The sequence below is a fragment of the Pinus tabuliformis genome, chromosome 4_1 (genome assembly GCF_031772625.1).
Source record: "Pinus tabuliformis cultivar Carrire ecotype Pingquan chromosome 4_1, CPIR1, whole genome shotgun sequence".
In the NCBI taxonomy this organism is placed as follows: Eukaryota; Viridiplantae; Streptophyta; class Pinopsida; order Pinales; family Pinaceae; genus Pinus; species Pinus tabuliformis.
This window is the reverse complement of record NC_142303.1, coordinates 291,961,902-291,987,798: the sequence shown is the minus strand read 5'-3', so window position 1 is coordinate 291,987,798 and position 25,897 is coordinate 291,961,902. Positions and strand designations below refer to the sequence as shown.

The 25,897-nt window shown below is 38.3% G+C and overlaps 1 protein-coding gene across 1 annotated transcript in view; it reads left to right on the top strand.

The window, feature by feature from the left end:
- BCE2 (2-oxoacid dehydrogenases acyltransferase family protein) overlaps positions 1-25,897 on the top strand; it is a 211,242-nt gene that overhangs the window by 70,271 nt on the left and 115,074 nt on the right. Inside the window, exons 4-5 of the mRNA XM_089419674.1 lie at positions 18,369-18,793; positions 19,863-20,110. Coding sequence (XP_089275800.1) covers positions 18,369-18,793; positions 19,863-20,110 — 673 coding nt within the window. The remainder of the gene's footprint in view (positions 1-18,368; positions 18,794-19,862; positions 20,111-25,897) is intronic.

The following is a 25,897-nucleotide window of genomic DNA, read 5'->3' as shown; positions in this document are numbered from 1 at the left end:
AGAAAGTATGTCAGTTCACCTAATAGGGACATTTCGAATTCTTTCTGCATTACCGAGGCAAAGTTTTGACTCATAGCTTCTTCATTGCTGCCAAAGATAATATCATCTACATATACAACAAGTATTAGCAACTTGTCATTTTCAATTTTTATATAAAGATTGCTATCTGCTGATCCTTTTGAAAAACCTTGTTGATGAAGATATTTGTCCAAACGGTAGTACCAAGCCCTTGGAGCTTGTTTAAGACCATAGAGAGCCTTTTTCAGTCTACATACAAGGTTTGGATCATTCCCAAGAATGAACCCATCTGGCTGCTCAATGTATACTTCTTCTTCTAAATCTCCATTCAGAAAAGCTGATTTCACATCCATTTGAAATACTTTGAATTTTTGAAAGCTTGAGAGAGCAAGGAACATTCGGATAGCTTCAAGTCTAGCAACAGGAGCAAAAGTTTCTTCAAAGTCTATTCCTTCTTGCTGAGCATATCCCTTACAAACCAGTCTTGCCTTGTTTCTAACTACTTCCCCATTTTCATTCAACTTATTTTTGAAGATCCATTTTGTCCCTATGACATTCTTATCTTTTGGTCTAGGAACTAATTCCCAAGTGTTGTTCTTTTCGATTTGCTCAAGTTCTTCATCCATAGCCTTGACCCAACATTCATCTCTGCATGCTTCTTTTACATTTTGTGGCTCAGTGGAGGAGAGCAATGCCAAGTAGCTTGAGGCTTCTGCTATTGTTTTTCTTGTTTGTACACCTGCCTCTTTCTGCCCCAAAATCTGAGATTCTAGATGATTCTTTTGAACATGCCTGGATGGAGTCTTTTCTTCTATCCTTATCTGTTCCTCTGGAGCCTCTTGAGGTTCTTCTTCTTCATTATCAGTCTGATTTGAAGGGTAGTCTTCATCCTCTTCGATATCTTCATGATTTACTTGCCTAGGAATGTATCCTTTTTCATCAACCACTACATCAATGCTGTCAACAATTCTTCCAAGTCTTTTATTGTAACACTTATATGCTTTGCTATAAGGAGAATAACCAAGGAGAATGCCTTCATTTGCTCTAGGCTCAAGTTTGCCAAGCTGTTCATCAGTATTCTTAATATAGCATATGCTTCCAAAAATTTTAAAATGCTTTACCGAAGGAGTCTTACCATACCAGAGCTCATGAGGAGTTTGAGTGCTGTTTACTCAGACATTTGTTTTGTTGAGAATAACAACCGCGGCATATGCAGCTTCACCCCAGAAGGTTGCAGGAGTTCCAGATTCATCAAGCATGACCCGGGCCATTTGTTGGACTGTTCTGTTCATCCTTTCCACCACTCCATTTTGCTGAGGAGTCCTTGCTGTAGAGAATTCCCTTTTTATTCCATGCTCTTCACAGAAATCGAAAAATTCATTTGAGGTAAATTCCCCACCTCTGTCAGACCTGAGACACTTAATTTTGTGATCTGATTCATTTTCGACCAAGGCTTTGAAGGATTTGAATTTTTCAAATGCTTCGTCTTTGTGTTTCATAAGTCCTAACCAAACAAACCTGGAGAAGTCGTCAATGAATAATATAAGGTATTCCTCTCCTCGAGGTGTCCTTGTCCTAAATGGACCACATACATCTGTATGAATAAGTTCGAGAGGTTTGCTAGCTGATCCTTCCTTCTCAGGGAAGTTAGTCCTGGTTTGTTTACCAAACTGACATGATTTGCATATTGTATTCTCTGGAATTTTGATATCTGGAAGATCACGAATTGCCTGATACTTGCATGCTTTCCTTATTTGTGAAAAACTTAGATGCCCCAACCTCCGGTGCCATAACCAGTGCTCATCATCCTTGCTCATATAGCATTGTTGTTGTCCTTCTTCAAATATGTATAGATTGTTTGGAGTTCTTTTGCCTTTGATCACTGTTTCACCTGTATCAAGATCACGAACACGACATCCATTTGATCTAAATATTACCTCGGTTCCTTGATCGCACATCTGACTGACACTGAGAAGATTATGTTTCAATCCATCAACGTACAAAACATTTCCTGCTTTGACCTTTTCTTTCAATTGAGCAATACCTTTTCTTTTTATGGCAGCAGGAGTATCATTCCCAAATGAAACTTTCTTTCCTTTTTCTAAAGCAGTGTATGATTCAAGTTTTTCTTTATCACCTGTCATATGCTTCAAACATCCGCTGTCGATGTACCATTGATTTTCTTGTCCTTCTGCATAAAATGCTATCCCACATCTTTCTGGTCGAGGTTCCTTTATTCTCCATGTTCTGGTGCTTGAATCTTGTTCCTTTGTTTGCCGAAACCTACTCCTGCATTCAAAGTCTTCATGACCAAAGTTATTACACATAGAGCATTCAATTTCATTTTCAAGAGCCGAGAAGTTGTTATAGGTCCTTTTTGTAATCCCAGTCATACTTCTTTGCTTTTGAGCTTCTCTAGTCATGATTGTTTTGTAGGCAACACATTGAGCTGCTTTGTGACCGAAGTTATGGCAAGAGAAACATTGGCCATTGAAGAAACTTCTGCGATTATCAAATTTACCAGTCATATGATTGTGATTTCTATTTTCATCCATTCTTGAGGTAAATTGAGAGGATCTTGGCTGATTGTAGCTTTTGTTCGTCCTTAAGGTGAATTGTCCCTGATTTGTCTGGTAGTCTTTGTTTATTCTTGATGAAATTTGTCCCTGTTTTACCTGGTGATCTCTGTTTGGCTTTTGCTCATATCTTCTTGCAGCATCGAGATAACTCTTCGAGGTGGATGCTTGAGATGTTTCTCCATTATACCCCAGACCTGTCTTAATTAGAGGAGAGCGCTGTACATTGATGATCTCATCCAGAGTTTCAGATCCTTTAACAAATTTAAGATTGAGAGCCTTTGTTTTCTCAATTTCTTTTCGAAGCCCAACAATTTCACATTCTAACTTTTCAAGAGATTGTTCCTTTTCATCAAGTTGGATTTGCAGAGTCTCAATGATCACATTCTTTTCTTCTAAGCATGTCTTGAGTCTAGACATCTCCTCATAATAGCTATCTATATCTAGAGCATCCATGTAATCATCATCTTCAAAAGCCATTAAAAGTTTATAGGGATTACCTCGTTCATCTTCATCGCTATTTGATAGACCATCACTATCTTCATGGGTGTAATAGCTCTTCTTATTTGCATTCTGTTTCTTGTTCCATCTAACAGGTTCCTTTCCCTTGTCAATCTTATCCTTATGAGGACATTTGGCAGCATAGTGACCTACTCTTCCACAAGCAAAACATTTGAAGGGTAACTTACCTCTGAATCTGCCAGTACCTCGTTGAAGATTTCTGACAAAATTTGATTCTTCTTCTTCTTCTGACACATGACTTGATTCAAGGTACTCTCCTTTGCCTGAAGCCTTGAAGGCAGCTTCTCTCCTATCTGAAGGACCTCCTTTTCTCATTTCATAAGCAGTTAGAATTCCATGCAGCTGTGACATGGTGAGAGTTCGTAGATTCTCCTTTTCTTCTATGGCGGACACTTTAGATTCAAACTTGGTGGACAAGGATCTTAGAACTTTTTCAACCACAATAGCCTCTTTTATTTCTTCACCCAAGTTTTTCATGTAGTTAACAATCTCATCTACCCTAAGGAAATAGTTAGCCACACTTTCATCATTATACATTCTAAGATTCTCATACTGAATCCTGAGGGTTTGAAGTTTAGCACGCTTTACCTGTTCATCTCCTTCGTAGCTCAAGACAATCTTGTCCCATATTTCTTTTGCGGATTTATATTGCATAACCTTTACGAATTCTGATTGAGATAAGCATCCCAACAGAGTATTGACTGCTTTAGCATTTGTTTCATATTTCTTTTTCTCGGTCGGATCTGTAGGAGTAGCTGAAGGAAAAGTGTAGCCTGTCTCTATGATATCCCAAACTTCCGTACCAAGAGATTGAAGATAGGCAGTAACTCTTACCTTCCAATAATTGAAGTTTGTTCCATCAAAAATCGGTGGCCTGATTGATGCTTCCCTCTCGTAGTTGCTCATAATGAACGATCTTCCTTCAAGTGATCAAGCTTCTCTGAAGGACCTGCTCTGATACCAATTGTTGGAAATAATACTGAGAGGGGGGGGGGTGAATCAGTATTATTAAGTTCTTTTCAATATATCTTCCTTATTTATACTTTGAATTATTCTTCAGATATTGATCGTTAATTTGTATGTCAATACCATAAAATAATGAGCATGAACAAGATAAATAGATAGTCACACCAAAGAACACCAGATATAAGGTGGAAACCCAATGTGGGTGAAAACCACCTGCTGCAATATGTCTCTATCTTCTTTCAATTAGAAACTCCTTTTACAATGATTTTGTAATGGTGCAGTCCTTTACCAGTACGCAGGCTGCAACCTGCAGAGAGCTACGACTCTCTTTCGTTTTCCAGTCTCTCCTGGAAGGGAGCTACAACCCCCTTACTTCTTTCAAGGACCACTTTTCATAAATTTTCAAACTGGATCCAAGAAGATCAAATGATCATAAAGTATAAATGATTCTTCAGAAATACCCAAACCTCAGATCAATACATGTTTTCTTTATACAACGGATCACCCACGCGCCAACCCAAGCACTAGCTATAAATAAATATCTGATCTGGTCACCTTTTAATCAGAGGTTGTATATGCCAGAATCATACCATAATGCAGAGGACATACATGTTATAGAGTACCCAGAGGCTAGACACACAAGACAAAACCAATATCCGGACCCAGAGACCTTTAGCGAATCAACAGAAGATGCTATATCAGAGTTAAGGAATGACTGCTACTTCCCTGCGGTTGGCTGCTCTCAACTGAACTGCAATACCCCCGAAGCGATGCGGATCTGCGGTCCTGCGCGCATTCTTCTTGAATTCGGTTCAGTAGATTGCTCCTTAACAGATCATAAGAAGGCCGATCTATTCTCCCTTAAGATCTTCAATTCATGATCGATACATTGCTACCGGATCCCCTTTTTCTTTATATAGTCATGCTTTTGATAATACCATGAATCGAAACCAGAGGATCCGAAAACCTGAGGCGCAACTGTTTTGACCAATCTCTTAAGAATAGGCTTAAGCGGGAAAAACTATGAAAATGGTCCCAAAACCACAAATGCGGACTTTTAACATAATGCATCCACACTAATAATATATCGGGTCCGATGCGATATGCCCCATTAACCAGCCTTTATTAATATATTGGGTCCGCTCTCATCGCTAACAATACATGCCCGACGTCCGATCCGATGGATCGGATGCGATATGCCCCATTAACCAGCCTTTATTAATATATCGGGTCCGCTCCTTTCATCGCTATCGGCGATTTGAAGTGGGAGGCTTATGGGCGAACACCGCGGATGCGATTTAATATGAAATGCTTTTAATTCCTTCATCGGGTCCGACCCCTCTTATCGCAATCGGAGGATTTCACCAAAGTCACATAGCCGGATGCGATATTATTATAAGCCATGTTTGATGCCACCATCGGGTCCGCTCGCAATCGGAGGATTTCACCAAAGTCACATAGCCGGATGCGATATTATTATAAGCCATGTTTGATGCCACCATCGGGTCCGCTCGCAATCGGAGGATTGGGGTGGGTGACCCTTTATGTATTCCGATATACTGCGGACGCGATATATTATAAACCGTGTTTGATGCCTCCATCGGGTCCGACCGCAATCGGAGGTTTCAACGAAGTCCGACGCGCATATATGCCGAACTGCGGATGCGATATTATTATAAGCCAGAGTTAATGCCACCATCGGGTCCATTGCGATATGCTTCCGGGTTACACAGCCGAAACCCCAATGCGCCGATATGCCGAAACATATATATATATATATATATATATATATATATATATATATATAATTGTTATGCGATATGCCGAAAGATGCCGCAATGATATTATTCATGTAACTGCCGAAAAGGGGATATAATGCATATATATGGGTTTTACGCACCCAACCAACTCCCGACAATATAAATGCATGCATATATGGGTTTTAATAAGCCCGATTGCTCCCGATAGTGATAATGCATACATATATGGGTTTTAAGCGCCCAAACGCCTCCTGATAACACTAATACATGCATATGAGGCCTGATCACTCCGATAAGCTCTTTATATATGAGAAAGAGCCTCTATTGCTCCGATAAGCTCCCAATGGCTCAAAGGTTCCAATAAGCATATGTAAATGGCCCCTCTTCTCTCCTTTTGGCTCTTCTTGTCCCCATCAAGAGAAATGTCTGTCTGTGAGAGGGTTGCCATCAAGTTCAACACATGTCCATAATGCCATAATGCCAACACACAGGGTCTGATATACCCCTTATCCAACATTCCTTTTAGTTGCAACTTTAATCCCACCAATTTTGGCATGCTCATACGGTATGGGGCTTTTGAAACTGGCACCGCACCAACAATCAACTCAATGGAGAAGTCAATATCCCTCCTAGGTGGCAATTTTGGTATTTCCTCCGGGAACACTTCTTTGAACTGCTTTAAGACAAGATGATTGTTGACCACTACGTGTCAACGACCCATAGCAGTTACCCCCTTTTTTCGCAAAAGGGATAGTGCCTGATTGATGTGTTCCTGCCATCCAGCTATCATCATCAGCCTGAGGATCATCTTATAATGTAAACCCAGTTTGCATGTGTATAATGTAAATAATCTTAGCAGATCCGTGTTATGTATGTAATCACCTAGGTAAACCTACTTTTCTGGTGATGATCTACATTCCGAGAGGTTTTTTGTTTCACCGATCCATTCTCGGATGATTGGCAGAGTTTTCCTTCAGCCTTACCCCAAAGCCGGAATGGATTTTGTCACTGGGATCTTAGGGGAGTCCTAGTGTTTTAGATCGAGTCTATGTAAAAGTGATTTTGGAATAATCTTAACTATTTGGTTAGGTTATTTTATTACAAATTGTTTGATCTGCTAGATTATATTTGTGTCGCAGAACTGGGTAATCTATGAGGGTCATTTTCAGATGGGTTTGTAAAAATCATGATGTAAAATGCCTTGAGGGTTAGAAAAATAATTTATCCCCTCATAGGCTAATTAATTAAAATTTCTGGCCGAAATTAATTAAAATCTTAAGCCAGAAATTTAATTAATTATAGGTCCTAAGTAAATTTAAATTTTCTAAATTCGTGGGTCCTTTAAAAATTAAATTTTAAGAGGTTCAGGGACTAAGGTTAACTGATTATTTTTCTAAATTTTAAGCCTTTGGTTCCCGTGGTTAAGTCAAAGTCAAAATTTTGAGGAAATTTAAATGAAAAATTCTAAATTTCCTCAATAATTAAAATTTCGACGGATGAGATTAAAAGAATTTTTGATCCTCATCAACGGTCGAGATTACTTTGACAAGGATCACTCGAACTAGCCGTTGGAAGATTTATCTTTAAATAGGAGGTCAGTTGTCAGTTGAGAGGATCCGATCTCTGGATCGTGTATTAAGCTCTCAAGCTCTCTTGTATACTTTTTTGAATTAATGCAAAAGTCTTTGGGGTTTCAATGTGCTGTAGTGTTCCTCTTCATGCATTTATGGTAACATCGTTTTAATTTATGCTTGATACTATGTGAAAACTATCAATCAATAGCTCTCTTAGAATAATTTGAATACATGTATCTTATTCAGTTTGTTGGATCTAAGATAACATTTTTAATTTTGATTGAAGTAGCAGATATCTCTATTTCTTCAAAGTTATGTTGTTCTATTTCTCTACTTGATTTGATGGTTGATCTAGTGTTTGCAGAGGATCTCTCAGGTTCTCATTGAGCGTTTAGGGATAGTTCTTAGTTTGACCAGCCAACTCTCAACACATATTTTCTGAAGAGCCTACTTCATATAAGCTTCAGGATTTATCTAACGATAATCTTTTTTTTCTGCAGGGTGTTTTTGGGCTAGTACCGCTCTAAAATTTCAGAATCTTTTAAATATTGTGGAAATCTTGATAGATTTGGCTATTAAGAGCCTTAGATTATCAAATCTGGGAGCGGAGTTGGATTCATACTCCTCAGATTTGATAGATGTGTAAATTATTTGTCTAGATCTGTAAATTATTTGTATAGATCTGTTATCTACTTGTGTAGATCTGAAATTTTGTAACATAATTTTGAATTTTAACACTTGGGGTTTTTGGGATTTTCTCTATTTTTGTACATATTGGTTATTGGGTTTTTCTCTTTTCATTTGTGCAGAAATAGATCTGAGAAATCAGCCAAGAAAATCTTCAGACCTGAGTTAGATCTAGACCTTGGAGGGCAAGATCTGGGCTCAAAAATTGTTTGCAAGAATAGATATGAGAAATCAGCTAAGTAAATCTTCAGATCTGAGCTAGATCTAGACCCTGGAGGGCAAGATCTGGGCTCAAAGATTGTTTGCAGGAATAGATCTAAGAAATCAACCAAGTAAATCTTCAGATCTGAGATTTTTCAAGCAGATCTGGGGGTTTTGAGATAGATCTAGGCCCTGGAGGGCAATATCTTATCCCAAATCTTTTTACAAGGCCAACCATTAAAGATTTTGCAATAAATATGAAGATTTGAAGCAATATATATATATATATTTTTTTTTTCAGAACAAGGGTTTCAAGTTTTGGGGCTTCTAAGCCCAAATCTGCGTTCTCCTAGCCCAACACTAGTTCTATTGGGCCTAGTGCTAGCTTTCATTGGCCCTAGATTCCCTTGTTCCATTTCTGATTTGAATATTTGATTTTCTGAAGCTAATCATTGGTGGGTTTTTGCAGAAAATTTGGTAAAAATTTGTGTTTCAGGTATTGAAAATTTTTGGCAACTTGGGCAAGTGATCTTCAAGGCCTAGGGCCTAAGGGTTTGATCTCTAAACCATCTTTTTCCTCACTGTTTGCTACAACAGTCATATACCTTTCTAATAGTGGTGAAAAACACATCTAAGTGGTTTGAAATTAACTAAAAAAATTGCTAAATACATTAATAAGTCATTTATGTTTGATGTGTATCAAAAATTTGGCCTAGATCTACATTTTGGGTGACTATTATCTCTGAATAATTCTGTTTTTGAAGTCTGAAATATAACAGTGGAAAATTTCATGTGGGTTAGCCTAAAACCAATTCCTAAGTTGTCTAATACATTAAGAAATTAATTTCTCGAGTTGGACATTTATCATTAGGCTTATTTCATGTTTTAATTGCTGGCTGTAATAAGTATATCAGATCTAATATAATTCCGGAAATCACATCATAACAAGCTGAAAATTTTTGACAATTCATGTGGGTAGGTTTGGAAAAATTTTTGGTATAAAGATATCATTGATAGCTTACTGTTTTCATTGTCATATTGTTGCTGTCATAATGTTTTTCTTACTGCTGCCCTAAAAGTTAATTTCTGAAAATTAAGTACTTTGTCATGGAATTGTGATAAAATGCATATCCTTTGTTTCATAAACTGAGTATTTTTTTGAGCATCTGTTGACGTTGATATCGAATTGCAAAGTTGTTTTTGTTCTCTTTGAGCTAAATTGTATCAAAAAAGATTTGAAATAAACTTGTGGTTTAATTGTAATATTTTTAGGGGTTTATTTTAAGTCTTCATCCAATAAAGCGAACATTTAATTTTGGTGATTGAGGGCTTCTGGGACACAAGTGTTTCTAATCCTCGGGTCTAGCTTCTTCTCATCATTTGGTGCATTTGCATATAAGTTAGTTTTGCATAAATAAAATTTACTCCCAAGCATAAGCTTGGTCGATAGAGAGATAGGTATCCATCCATCTTTGCTTGAAAAACCTGCTTTTAATAGTACTTAAAATGGTGACCTTGCAGTCGTCAAAGCCATAGTTCTCTGCAGTGCCGGAGGCACTGGGTATGTTAGAATTTCAGGAGAGGTATCGTTAATCACACTTTAGTGTGCTTCTCCTGATCTTCTCTCTGCCAATTACTATGAAATCAGGCTCAACACAAAAAGGATTGAAGGGTTCACATTTAAATATGCATTTAACTAAAATTAACCAAGATTCTTGCATCTCACATTAGTTTTAGGATCTGCATTTCATATAAATAGTCATTCATTTAAGCAGCAGTTGCTAATCGATTACTTGGTCTTAATTTCCCTAGCAAGATCGTTGACTCCATAAGGCACTGGTATCAATCGTTTAAAATCTAATCAAATCCTATAAGTCTTGCTAAATCTTGATCAAGTACTTGATCGTTTCACTGTGTCTCCCGAATTCCCTGGTTCCCAACTAGTTCTTCTTCATTCCACTTTTCCATAGGGTATATCCCTCTTAGCCTGCTGTAGGGAGACAACTTAAACAGAGAGATTGGGGATAAGGGTGACAGCACCCGATCTGAGTGTTGTCGCGGTGCCTAGACATTCTGTGCGACAACGATGATCCTCGGTCTTGGCCTCACTGATCTCTGTCATGTTGGTCACTTGGATCACATACAAGGCACATCCATTTCTTCACTTGTAGTGTTGAGATCTGTTTGACAGGGATAAGTTTCCTCACTCCTTGAAGCATTCTTTCTTTGCCTTTATCGCTGATGCATTCCAATGACTTCTTATAGAAATCCACCTTAGTTCGGTGGGTTGCCAGCCAATCAATTCCCATCAGCATATCATATGATCCCAACAACAGCAAATTGAGGGCCGTCGTTGTGGGTATGATGCCTAGCTCTAGGTGGCAAAATTCCACCCAATTGGCCACTTTCTTCTTGGTCCCTGTGGCCAGTTGGACTAACAATGACTTTGCATGGGGCTTGCTCTGCAAGTTGCACATCTTTGCAACCTTTGGATTGATATAATTGAAATTTTAACTTGGATTGATTAAAATTGAAAGAGGTTGGTTGGCAACCATACCTTCCATTTCGATCATCGAGGCCCTTTAGAGGTATATGAACTCACTTCATTTAATTTATATATTGTCCAAGAGGCAGTGACAATGAACAATGTAGCTCAGAGCCTACCTCGAATTTATGTAGTGTTGGGGAACAAGCAAGCAAATCATCAAGCCCCTAGGCTTTAAGAGAAACTTTTGAAGGCCGAAATTACAAGCCATTAGTAGATGAATTCCTTTGTAGCACAAATTAATTTTGAAAATAAGATAGACGAGTTAGAGAAAATAATTGTTTATTTGACTGGCCAAATCCTCCTCCAAGGAAAATTGTTAGATCAAGACTTATGGCCAAACAAGAATGTAGTCCTCTCACAGTCTGTGTACTTGGGGGCCAAGGGCTGGAGTAACCTGTAACTCAATGCACTTTCGAAAAATAGTTATTAGATTAAAGGGGTTTGATTCACACAATAGATATATAAATCTGGAGATACTTGCAAGACTTCACTAGATTTAGAGTGTTTACTCTTGCCCAACACCTAAAGCAAGATACCTATGATAATAGATGTTCCTACTACAGGAAATTGAAATAATAACCATAACATATAATAACTCAAAGCATATAACAAAAACTCATCCAGCGCATACCACAGATTAGCAAGTGAGAGACACCTTGAATTGAAACCCCAAAGACCTTTTATTAAGTTAAGAAAAATCTAGCAGATCTTAGCTTAGTACATTCAAAGATTTCAATGAGTACATGATACAATGAAGAGCTTATTAGCCTCATTATATAGAAAATGAGAGAAAAAAACCCCTCCAAGCCATGTTGCGGGGGTGCGCCCCCCCCCCTCGAACCCGCTCCCGAATCGCGCTCCGGGCGGGAGCGGCTCAGGAGCGCGCTCCCAAAATCGCTCCCGGACGGGAGCGATTTTTGGGAGCGCGCTCCCTTAAAAAATTTTGCGCTCCCTGGTCTGTTAGGGAGCGACATAGGGAGCGATCGCTCCGGCGCTCCCGGAGCGATTTTTAATGCCCGGGAGCGATCGCTCCCTGATCGCTCCCGGACATTAAAAATCGCTCCGGGAGCGATTCGAGCCGGGCTGGGAGCGGTTCGGCGGAAAAAAAATCCGCCGGACCCGAAAATAAAAAAAAATTTAGAATTTTTTTCTGGTTTTATAAGCCCAATGGGCCAAAAAAAATTCATTCTAACTTCATTGAGCTTGAGTTTGGAGCTGGAGCAAGAGCAAAGGAGCGAGGAGCAAGTGCCAAGGAGCGAGGAGCAAGCCTGCAGAGGTAAGTAACTTAGTAATTTAGTTAGTTTAGCTGGTTAGGTAGTTAATTTAGTTAATTTAATTTAGATGTTTGAGTTTAAAGATCATGTATTTAAATTAAATTAATTAATCCCAATAAATTAAATTAATTTGCAGATTCAAGAATCAAAACCCTACAAACATCAAACACCATGGACTTGGCTATATTTATTGGCATTTTCCTCTTCCAGGTCCCTTTTATGGTTATTATGGTGCTGGAGAGTAGGAAACGGAGGGGGCCCTGAAACTGAAGAGGGGGATGAAGAAGCCGGAGAAAGTCAAATGGGTGAAAACCCCAGTGAGGAGGAGCTGGAGGAGGGTGAACATGACCCTCAAAAAACTAAACAAGACCAAACTCCATTGTGGAAATATGTTCACAGGGCTGAAACAGGGAGAGGGGGTGGAACCACTAAATTTCATTGCCCCCATTGCAACACTGATTACACAGGTTCATACACCCGTGCTAGAAGACACCTCTGCGGGAAAAGGCCATGGGATGGAGAGAAACAAATAGGAATCAAAACTTGTACAGCGGTGTCAACAGCAGATAGAGCCAAATACATAAGGGAAGAGGAGGAAGCCCAATACAGAACAAAAAAATCAAGGGGTTTCTTTGAACCAAGCTCACAATCACAAAGAACTCCTTCAGCATCCTCCCAAGGCAGTGGATATGGACATGGAGGCACAGGGTCATCATCTTTAAGGCGTAGAACCATATCAGATTTCCTTGATGAGGGGTGTAGGAATGATGTGGATTCAAAAGTTTACAGGTTTCTCTATGCATGTGGGATACCATTCAATGTTCTACGCTCACCTTATTGGCATGAAATGGTTTCTGCCATAAATGATGCCCCTAAAGGATACAAGAGCCTTGGGTATGACAAGGCAAGAACCGTTGGCCTTGATCATGAAAAAGCAAAAATATCACATTCTTTGAATAAAATGACAAGTTCTTGGACTGACCATGGGGTGTCCATTGTATCTGATGGATGGACAAATGTAAAAGGCAAGCCATTGATAAGTGTTCTTGCTGTGTCTGTTAGTGGTCCCATCTTTCTAGCTGCACATGATTACTCAGACAAGTTCAAGACCGCCATCAACATTGCAGAAGCATTACTTGAAACAATTGAGCGTATTGGCCCATACAATGTCATCCAAGTCATCACTGATAATGCTCCTAATTGTAAGGCAGCGGGAGCAATTATTGAGGATAAATACCCGAACATATTTTGGTTTGGATGTTTGGTTCACACATTGAACCTTCTGTTGCATGATATTGTCAAAAACAAAAATGAACAATACCAATGGATTGGTAATTTGTACAAGAAAGGCAAACAAATGATAAAATTTATTACAAATCATAGCAATACCCATGGCCTTTTCCGCAGTCACTCGAGATTGGAGTTGCTGAAGATTGCGAGGACTAGATTTGGTAGCTATTACCTCACCTTCAGGTGCCTTTTGAAGGTAAGAGAGGCATTAGCTAGCATGGTATCAAGTCCACATTGGCAGGTGTTAAAGGAAAGGGCTACAAATGTAGCTGACATGGCAGGTTTTGAAATGGTGGAGGAGGCCGCTCTTGATGGGCAGTTTTGGACAAGTGTGAGGCAGGTATTGGATTTCACCAAGCCAATTTATCACATGATTCGGTTTGCAGATACAGACAAACCAGTGATTGGCGAGGTGTATGAGCAAATGGATACCATGTTGGGGGAAATAAAAGACATTGTTCATAATAGAGATCCCAACTTGTACAAACTGATTCATGATTGTGTGTGAATGGTGGAATAGGCTTAACCTTCCACTACATTGCTTGGCGTATATCCTTACGCCAAAATACTACTCTACATCTTGGTTGGGCCAACCTGCAGCAGGGGGTGGGGTTAGGACCAAACCCCATTTAGATCAAGAGGTAACTAAAGGATATTTGGAAGCATTAGAAAAGTTGGTACCTGACAGGGAGGAATGTGCAGCTGTGCGCCTTGAAATAGGCAGATACTTCAGTGGCACTGGTTTGTATGGTAACTTCCATGCAATGGACGACAAAGATAAATTTGAATCTCACATGGTGGGAAACATATGGCGGCCACGGACTTTTGCCAAAATTGGCAAAAAAAGTTCTTTCACAGGTTGTAAATTCTTCTTCTGCAGAGAGGTGTTGGAGCACCTACAGCTATATACATAATGTGAAAAGAAACAGACTCAATGAAAACCGAGCAGAAAGCTTGGTTTATGTGCACTACAACTTGAGGTTGTTGAGTCATTACTGTGATCGGGCTAATGAGGATCCCACATATAAAATTTGGGACAATCACCCAGAAGATGACAATTTGGAGGATGGCATTGTACATATTGAAGAACTAGAAGAGGAACTTGTAAGGGATGAAAATGAAGCAGCAGCCATGCCACCTCCACCATCCAGTAGCAGTGCTCGAGGTCCGAGTCTTGTTCCTTTGCTGTCGCCACCTCCATCTACACCCTCGCGTGGAGGTTCTAGTTCTGGTCGTCGGTCTGTGCGGGAGACTCCTAGAAGACCACCACGACCTGCTTATACTCCTGGAGACTCTCGTGGCAAGGGCCACATGTAGATTTACAGTTTACTTGTCTTTTTTAGTTTCTATTAGACTTTAGTTTTCATCACTGTTGAGTTTTGAGTCCTTGACTCTTGACTCTTTCATATCATAATGATATTTTTTGTAAACATTATATCACTGTGACAATGAAAATTTGAAGTTTGAAGTTGGGCCTTAGCAATTATAACTCATTGGTAATGATTGTGAATTATGAATATGATGCTTTGTGAAAGACTAAAGTTGTTTCATTTCATCTCATTATTCATGTTTCATTTTATAAATTTTTAACATTTCATATCATGTTAACGATTAGAAGTTAGGACTTAGAAATATCTTCGATATTACTTCTTGTAATGGTTAAACTTAGCTTACAAGTACAACTTTGGTGATCAATGATGATAAATGTTATTGAATTTTCAATTCTGAAAGCTTGAAGTTGAAACTTTAATATTGAATTTGATGAATCATGATTTATAAGACTCAATATGTTGCAGTTGTAATATGTATTTTACTAACTTGTGGACATGGTTGATGATGATTATAATTTCTAGATGATTGATGTGATATGGTTCAATGATCAATCTATGTTTTTTTATGTTTTTTATGTCTAATTCATCATTCTACATGTTTTTGTTGACATATATGTATCAAAAATTAAAAAATATAAAATATATATATATATTTTTAAAAATTCGCTCCCGGATTCGCTCCCAAACCGGGAGCTTCTGAAAATGGTCGCTCCCGCTCCCCGCTCCTGCTCCCGCTCCTAAGTAACATGGCCTCCAAGAAATAACGACTAGTTGGATTGATCTTTGTCAAAATAATCTCATCCATCGATTTTCTTTTGAAATAACTTGATCTCCACCATCGATTGGGTTTTTATTTTTTATTTTGAGGAAAAATTCGAATTTATCTTGAAAACCCTTTTTTATTAATAAAAAAAATATTTTGGACTAATAGTAATATCCTCAAAAAATTCACTTTGACTTAGCCACCAAGGTATAAGGGGTTAATTTCTCTTAAAAAATCCATTTCTCCTTGGTGGTGGACCTCCAAAATTTAATTCTTTTTGACCCACGAATTTTTGATGATATTCCACTTAGAGAGAATTTAATTTCTCTCAAATTATTTTTTGACTCAAATTCAATTAATTTTCTCGCTAATTATTTTCTTTTTATTTTTTGCCAAAAAATTAATTAAAAAACCCAAGAGGGGATTAATTATTTTTCCCACCCTCAAATATTTTAGCCATAGTGTCTAACTATGTATGAGTAACCATGCACTAAAATATTTTTTACAAGATATTACAATTTAATTCAACCCTTAGAAGGGGAAATACACATTTGACATACACCCTCAAGACATTACCCAATTCTGTGACAAGACACATGATCTAGTATGAAAAATACATAGACTCGATAAGCACTAGGACTCACCTAAGACCTTGTCAATGAATTCCACCCTAGCTTTGGGGTATATGTGGGAGAAGAAATCTGACGATTATTCGTGTTTACAATCACACATAATTCAAGGAGGTTTAAAAACTCTCTAGATGAAACCCTTTGAAAAGAATCATAGACTTACCTAGGTGTTATTACATGGCTTAATAGTCATACTAGAATAATTTACAATATAAAAGTAGAAATTGGGGCTACAATGATGAAACTGGAAGTTGATTGATGACAATGAGTTGTGAAAAATTTTGCCCACTCCTTTGTATCCTACTTCTTGGACTGTTGACAAGTGTGGTCAACAGGTCTTACTACCATGCTTTAGGAATTCCGCCCAAAAACTTTGGTATTCACATAAACCAACCCCTATATCCGGCTGTGAATGACCCTATATTGAGTGGAGTATCCATAAATGCACTCTCATATGTATTTCATCATTTCTATTAGTATCTCTTTGTACATCCTATCAGGATGCGTTGAGAATAGTGTAATTCTCAAATTTGGCGACAATGAACTCATATTGTGGAGATGCATTTGGTTAGGTATTAATGTAATCTTTATTATAATGCTAGGCTATAGTTATGGCCGACATAATCAACTTATATGCAGGCGCATAAAGTTTAAACCCTCTCGGGGAGGACTCCCTACCTCTTGAGTTGTGTATAAAGACACAATAAAGAGTTGTTTGTAATATATTATCTTGTGATTTTCTTGATCATTCTTTAGCATTCTGGCCTTATTATTTTATACAGGTGTTTTATGCCTATGGGCACCTATATCTTTGGTGTTTTCTTGTGCTTGGGCGTTTCTCTCTCTCTCTCTTTTGTCCATGGATTTATTTCTCTCTATCACTCCTATGGATAAGCTCTAGTGATGCTGTTTGGTGTTATCTTGGTTGTTATTGGAAAATTTCTCCAGGAGGGGCTCTTGCACTCCCACTCGCAAGTCTTAGCAGTCCCACTGACCTTTTTATGGTCCTTAGTTGGACATTGATAAATATATCTTATCAAATCTAGGACAACACTGTTATTTTTTCCATTTATTGCAAGCTTTAGGGTTTGCTGGTGGTTCTGTTTTGATCCTTGTCTCTCATATTGTTCTCAATACCATTAATCATCAAATAATATCAAAGAAAAACTTGTTCTTCGATATGTAAATTGAATCTTTTGCGGATGTAAAGGTAATTGTTTTTTAAGAGTAATTCCTGTTTTTTGTATTAGAAGTTGATAGTCCTGAAGTACTCGTTTATATTATATATAATAGCAACCCTTATGAATGGACTATACTAGCATTTTGTGGGATAAAGTCAAAATAAATAGTTTTACTGTTCAACATGCTTTTAAAATACAGTTGACTTTAACCCAAGAAGCTATTCCTTTTTGTCTAAGATCATTGTCAAAGTTGGTGCAGTCTTGGCTCATTAAGTCTTTTTCTTGACCTGTCTAAAAGGACAAATATTTTTTGCCCTCGCTGATTTTGCCTGTATCGCATGGTCCTTTGATCATCGTTTCTTTCTTATGATCAATTAAAGTATCTTGTGGGACGATATATTAGATGCTACAACGAAGACTACAAGCATTGCTCTGCTTTTCTTCTTTTAGCCAGATTTGTTAGAGTTTTAGTGAGGTATTCTGGAAACATTTTAACTGTACAGGAGCAATTAATTAGGTCTTTTTTTACATGTTCAAAAGGACATATTTTTGTCCTTACTGATTTTTCCAGTGTGCATGGTCCTTTTGATCATCATTTCTTACTTGCGATCAATTAAGGAGTCTTGTTGGACAATATGTTAGATGATACAACAAAGACTACAATCATTCCTCTGCTTCTCTTATCTCAGCAAGATTTGTTAGAGGTTTAATGAGATGTTCTGGAAGCATTTTAACTGTATAAAAGGAGCCATTTACTTTTCTCATGAATTGATTATTCCTAGAGTCCCTTTTTTATAAGCTACATCCCTTTAAATCACTGAATAGTCCTGTCCTTAAAGGCACTAACTTAACACGAGATGGATATTTCTTTTTTTGTCACAAAGGTTAAAAGATTCCTCTCAGTTATAAGGAACCTTCATAGTTGCACTCTTTATATGGTCGATTTGCTTATGTCCAATATTTTTCTTCTGGAGTTGATGAATTTTCTTTCCTTACTGAAGCAGCTTTTGGATACGAACCTTCTTGATATGCTTATTATGTTTTTCAGGTTGGAGAAACATTACTGGAATTAAGTGTAGATGAAAGTCATAGTAATACGACACAGTTAGAGGGAGTACAGGTGGTCTCTACAGATGTTGAGTCTGGGGAGACTGTTTTAACATTGACCGGATCTCCAAAAAGCAGAGAAAACAGGAAAAGTGTATTGTCTACTCCAGCTGTTCGTCATATAGCAAAGGAATGTGGTGTTAATGTGGAAGACATTCCTGGTACTGGTAAAGATGGCAGGGTAATGAAAGAGGATGTTTTGAAATATGTAAATGATAAAGAGAGCATTTGGGATGAAATTTCTCCCTTTTCTGAGGCCACTCGATCCTTAGAGGGCGAGGTTATGCAGTCAAGATCAGAAGTGGACTCATCCCTTCTAAAATCAACAAGACAACAAATCCTTGAAGATAAAAGCATTCCCCTCAGGTGTGGTAAAAGTATGTCCTTTTTCTATGGTTAATGTGAGAGTTGTTCATGGGCTCAGAGTTGACATTATTATGAAATTACTGGTCTTAGCTTACTTCTTGAAAGAAATGTAAAATCAAAGGTTTGTCCAGGAAAAGAATCCTGCCTTAGTATCTTTAATAGTGTTGGAGTTCATAACTAGACTTTTGCCAGTTGCACTGAAGCAGTTGAACTCGATTGGATTCACTAAACCATGGGTGAAGGTAATATGTGCCTAGATTGCCATCAGAAGCTTGAACTTGACTTTCTGGTGTTTCTTTTCCTTTTTATCAATAGCTTCTTTTTAGCAAGAAAGCACTGGTAAAAGCAACGTGCTGTAATGAGGACATTAAATGTCAATATTGGACCTTACAACTATTGTTATGTTTTGGAACCCATTCTATCAACCATATGATAGATATGTTTGCTATCTGTCATGTTGTGCTGCACTAGGCAGGTGTTTCTTAAAAATATATTATGAATTCGTCTTCTCTATATTGTAGAATATGTTCTCTTTTGTGAAACCCAATCTAGTGAATATAGTACATCTGGTATTTTTAAGGGTCTAATGCTGTCTATAGTTATATTGTCTTCTATTCAAGGTACAACTTGATTGAGGATTTATTTGAGTACTAAAAGTGCTAAAGATTCTTACTGCGCACAGGATTCAATGGATATTTAACAGTAAATGAGCCACTGCCAAATTTACGCGCATAATTGCAAATGTTACTTTCCATTTTCTGTTTTCATTTTCATTTCTAGCTTATTGCTTTGTTATTGTGTGGAATATAGTGTCACAAAACTCTGAAATCCTCTTTATATTTCCAGAGAGTAGATTTTACTCAGAGGCATAATAATTTGTAAACATGCCAATTACTCTGTTATTGCAAATTCCATGTAAAGAAAGTACTTTTGAACTGCACGGAAAGGCAAAGTGGTTGCAATTATAATCATCAATTGTGTGGCATGAAACTCTGGCACCGTGAGATATATAGGTTCAGCAGGTTAGGAGAGTTTATGAATCAGGACTGAGGCTTGTTTTTCTTTTCAGGGGATTCCAGCGTGCTATGGCGAAATCTATGAGCATTGCAGCCAAAGTTCCTCACTTCCATTATTTGGAAGAAATTAATGTTGATTCTCTTGCAGAGTTAAAAACAGCTTTTCAAGATGCAACAGCTGGGCAAGGTGTGAAACATACATACTTGCCGTTCCTGATAAAGTCATTATCTTTTGCCCTTATGGAGTATCCTTCAATGAACAGCGTTTTCAATGAGGATGCATACGAAATGATTTGTAAAGGTATGTAATTAAGATCATAATGTACAAATATGCAATGAGTGTATGGTTTGAATTAGTAGCAATAATTTAGCAACATAGTAATGCAGCTAATTTCAGAATAGTCTGCTCAGAGTGAGATGGACATACATTATTCTATTGCATGTGACTGTTGGCCTTTGTATTTTCTGTGGAAATTTCCGCTGCCCTAAACTTTAATGCAAAAGAGATTTCACCTATTTGACTAGGTGTTTCCCACATCTTAACCTTGTAAATTCTCAACCTTAGCGCTGTTATGAAACATAGAAGAAAACAGCAGCAGAAAGAATATTTCCATCCTTAACAACCTGATCTAGGAAATCCAAGGAGAAAAGATACCAAAGTGATTTGGTAAGTTTCAGTTCTCTAGGGCAATCTTGTCATGCATAAACTAAACCTGAAAAACTCACTTTTACAGCAGTAATAACAGTAGTAAAACAACTGTTAACTTCAATTATGATGTTGAATCAATGTTACAGTTATTGTTATCAGCAATTTATCGCTAGGGGTCCAAAATTTAAATTATTGGTAGTATTGGGGAAAACATAAAAAATTATCAACAAACTTTAAAAAATACAAAAATATATATATATTTTTTCAAAATTTTAACTTTTAAAGCAACATCAACATCAACCAAACACATTGCTACGTAAATATGAAAATAAAATTGATATATAAGATGTTGAAATTCTAATGTTCTATGCTGAAACAATTATTTATTCCGAAAACTTCTTTCTGCTGCAATATTCGTTAAGCAATTGTAGATAAAACATAAATCAAATGCACTATAGAAGACAACCAAGAACAAAATGAGACAGAGAGAATTTAGGTTCTGTTATCCACCATTTTGTGGGTGATATCCCTAGGAGAAATTATTTCTCCATGACGGTCTTTAGCGGGCAATGAGAAACCCCTCGCAGCCACCAACTAGCTCGATGTGCCATTTCTCTGCCACCTGACCCAGCCATGTGGTCCCTCGCCCATTTGTCATGATCGTATATTTGAAGGTGGGCCTCCCAAACCTAAAGGTATGCCTTGTTATTCGGTAATTGAGTATTTTAGTTTATTTATCATGGAAACTTTGGGCATGCATTAATGTGGGGATTCGGCGGAAAGAATGGTTTAGGTTTGTGCTCTTGTCCCCTAGGTCTCTTTTGGGGTGTTAAACTTGCACCCTAGTCCCGTGGGATCTCTTTTACTGACCTATTGATTTTAGGGATAATACTACATGGGAAACCCTAATTTTGGTCGTGTGGTGCCGCTCCCCGATTCACATATATTACTCCCCTTTTGCTCATTACACCTCCAATCATCTCTTCTTCCACCTGGGTCCACATTCCTCCACTGGTTCCACATAGTGTCAGCCACCCCCTCCCCTTGCCCCACATCTTGGGTCGGGCTTGAAATGATGCTCGGAGGTTGATGCAGCTAAAAGAAAAAGAAAAAGCATAATTGACCACATTCAACAGGAAATTGTACCACAAAATGCAAAAGATGGCTGGGACAAAAGAATTTAGCACGTGGGAAAAAGACATGACATGAGCTCTACCCTATTCTATGGCCATCACCCTGGTTCCTACATGGCCCTTGATGAGCCTCCTTTATCATTCAAGAACCCATGATTGTCACAACCCCCAGTGGGCGATGAACTGCCCCACCTTATATGGGGGTATCCACTGCTATACTTTACGCATTATGCTCTTTTGACCTAGAGCCTCGAGCAGTTAACCAAATAAAATCATAAAAAGGCAAAACACATATTAAGAAGGGTGGAAAAATCAAATCCGGGGTAACTCATGCCCTACGATTGCTCCCTCCTACACATTGTTTACCCAAGTGTGGGCTTCCCTTTTATTAGCTACCCTTGTACCATGGCATGTGATCCAGGTTTCCCCCTTTCATTCCCTACTCCATTCATCATTATGCCATATGCCACCACCATTTGAAGGATGTACTTTGAAAATTTGATTACTCAAATCACCACTGCAACAACTGATTAAGTTCCTTCTATTTGTTAATCATTGAACAAATTATTTACTATTTCCTTACAGTAAACACTGAAACTAATACTCTATAATTTTCACCAATTAAATTATAAGTGAAAACAAGAAACTGAACAAGAAAGAAATACACAACACATTACACTGTTATTTTTGGACAAACATCCCTGGAAAACCCCAATGTGGGAAAATTGCTACAGTGGCTGAGGGTTTGTATTATTAAGCAATAATTTCTGAACACAATCTCTGGATGCCTTGCTGGCTATCCATTACAGAGAATATCACCGATAGAAGAATAGTGAGAAGCACCTCACACTATTACAAGCGATCCCGATTCCCGACTGATCCATCCATAGAATGGCTTGCCCCTTTCTGCCTTTGTGCAGTCACTGTGTCAACCCAATGTCACCGCATCTAAGGACAACGTCACTCCCTTTGTTGATCGATTTGCCTCCTAGGTTCGATTTCCACCTCCCGGTCTCACACCTCGGCTTCCGGCTTCATAAATCGATTCCTCCAGCAAAAGTATGGGCCTTGTCAAGGCTCTGCGCTGCCTTTGTGTTACCGGTTTTCCCGTGTTGGGTTTTTCTGGGGACAATTGTCCAAAATAACTTTGGCATTGTGATTATACTTGTGCTAGTATTTTTTTCCTTGCATTTACTTTCTGTAGTGTTTTAATTGTGAAGGCTGCAGTAGAATTTTTTCGATATTTTCTATAGAAACACTGTGAATAACTTATTTCTGAATTAATAAGTAGAAGAAATAATATCAGTCACTGCAGTTGGATTTCTATCTAGAAATTTTCACATTTTAGGCCTTTGTAGGACTGACCGCTAGGCCCAAGGCCCTCGACCTCCACTTGAAGCATTGCCACAGGCCTTGGAAGGCCTCCCTCTCCCCTTTTCTGCCCTTCCAGCCCTCCGTCCAGCTCCTTCGGCCCTTTCTCCTCCCTCCTTTGCCCTCGACTCCCCTCGGCCTCACCAAGCAGCCTAGCCGCAGGCCTTTAGGGCCTTAAAGCCCTAGGCCACAACCCTTTAAGGGCCTCTCGGCCCCATTTTAGCCCAATGGCAGCCTTTCAAGGCTTACCGTGAGGCTCTCTTGGCCTCTAGGCCTTAGCCGCAGAACTGTTTAGGCATTTAGCCCCCTCTTCCAGCCCTCTTCCTTCCCTCATTTGCCATCTTTTCACGTCTGATTGAGCATTTGATTTCAGGACTGAACATTGGTGTGTTTTGCAGAGGTATTTGGCACAAATTTTGGTTTTTACAGGTGCTCCAACACTTGGACAAAATTTTGGCAAGTTTGGCTAGCTTCTTCTAGGCCTAGAGCCTAAGGGTTTAATCCTCTAACCCTCATTTTATATCTGTTTCGCTTCAGCAAGTCAAATCAATTCATAACAGTACTATAACACTAATAAAAGTGCCTTCAAATCAATTCATAAATTGTCTTAACACACCAAGGAATTAATTGCATAAATTGAACAAATTTTGTTTGGGTAAATTTCTCCTATTTTATCTCTGTCATTTCTCAATTCTAAGGTCTGACATAACAGTGATAATTACATCATAAGAGGGTTAAAGTATCTAAGATTTCATATTGGCAAGTTTGGTTAGGCATTTGGAAATTGTTTGGCATATTTAAGCACATTGGTGGCTCACTGCTCTCATAGTTACATACTGCTGTCATAGAATTTATTGATTACTTGTTGAATATCATAAGAACATATCATTGCTTCCAATTTAGTGGCTAAATGATTTGACAATTATTGCTAAGAAGAGGTCTAACATTTGTGGTTTCAAAGTTTTCATAGATCACATCTAATTCACTCACTAAAGCACTCTAATCTCAAGTTGCATTGTGTTGATTGGTTTAAGTTTCCTTGGGCATATTGATCTAATTGTCTCTATTAGTTGGAATTGGAGCTAAGTTGCATGAAATGCTGAAACGTTTTGGAGTTTCCGGAACGGGCACATTTAGAAACGTCACCTCCCAAAAATGGAAATGTTGACTGAAATGTCAGCGGAAACATCATATATGTATATAAAATTATATATATAAATAAATAAGTGAATAACACATTGTTTTGTAAGAAAGCGAATAAGACCCATAGATGACAATTTAAAAGGAAAAACAAGTCTATATTAACTTCAATAGATGATTACATGATGGTCGAGTTTCGGCTGAGTTTCTGCCAAGTTTCAGAGTTTTGGGTACGGGTACGACCCGAAACGTTGGGTTCTATGAAGTTTTGTGCAACATAGCATTGGAATTACTTGTTTGTTTAAGTGTTTGAAATTATTGGCATTGAGAAATCTAATTGGCATTTTTGTGTTGAACATTGAATTGTCTAAGGAACATTGCTAATCTCAAAAGGAATCATTGGTAATTGCAGTAGATAAGTAATCTGATTCTCCTTTGCCATCATTGGTTTGTGGTTGTTTTGAATCCTTGGCATATTGGCATTTACCTTGTCTAAATATCTTGAAAAATTTCTAATTATTTAAAGGAATCATCATTGGAATAGCTTGAGTAATTGTCATTGGCATCTTGTAATATAAACCATTGGTTAACACGGTGACCTTATAGTCATCAAAACCACAGTCTCTGCAGTGCCGGAGGCACCGGGTGGTTGGAACATAGGGGAATGTATCATTAATCAAGCCCTTGCTTGCTTTGCATTGGCTTCCATCTCACAACCTACTTTAGAGAGTAGTTCCAAAATAGTTAAGAGGAAGGTTACATTTAGAATAAGCATCTAACTTAAAATCAACCAAGATCTTGCATTTCACCTAGCTTGTAGGACTTGCACTTCATCTAGGTTAGTGAAGCATTCATGAAGCAATTGTTCATCCGATTACTTGGCATTTAAATGGTAATAAGCAAGAAGTTGACTCTATAAGGCATTGGTCTCACATTCAAATCTAATCTAATATTTAAGTCTTGCTAAAATTAACCAAGTAGCTAGGTCATTTAATCATGTCTCCTGGACTCGTTGGTTGCCAACTTGTCCTTCATGTTCACATTTCCTTAGGGACTACCTCCCATACCCTGTTGTTGGGAGACATCTAGAACAGTTTATGGTATGTTCTATGCTTAGAGCAGTTTACTTCTTTTCTTCTTATTAGCCACAGATTAGCAATCACATATACATTAAGTAAAGTGCAGATAAAACATTAAACGATCGACAGAAAACAAGCCAAGACAAGAGACACAAGATGTGGCGGCTAGCCAGGGACAAACCCCAATCCAGGGAAACCCTTTGATCAAATCTTCCTTTATCTTCAATAGTTCAGCAGAAGGAAATAGTACAAAATCAGAATTCTATAATTTTATATCAGCAGCAGCAAACCTTAGATCATCAAAGTCAAACTTGGTCAAACGAGTTGAAATTGACCTCCAATATGCTTGGTCAATTTTCGGTCAACTAGTCCTCGAACAGCCTGAAGAAACAGCGCTTGAACAGCCCCAAAAACACAATCAAACTTTTGTTGACTGAAGTCAACCTGCTGCCCAAAACTAGGGCAATCAACGCTGGTCAAACATGTGGACGGATTGCCTCGATTTTTGTGCCAAAATCTGTGGCCTGCCTAGGAGAGGCAGCGACACCAAAACTGTGCTCTTGATGAGTCAACGCTTGGTCAACACAGGTCAAAGAGACCTTCAGCAACTTCTGCGTCCTCCTTTCAGCGTCCTCCTTGCCCTAATGCGTCCTCCTTCTTCCCACATGTGAGCTGCTCCTTGTATAACCCAAAGCTAAGGAGAGAGAGAGAAGAAT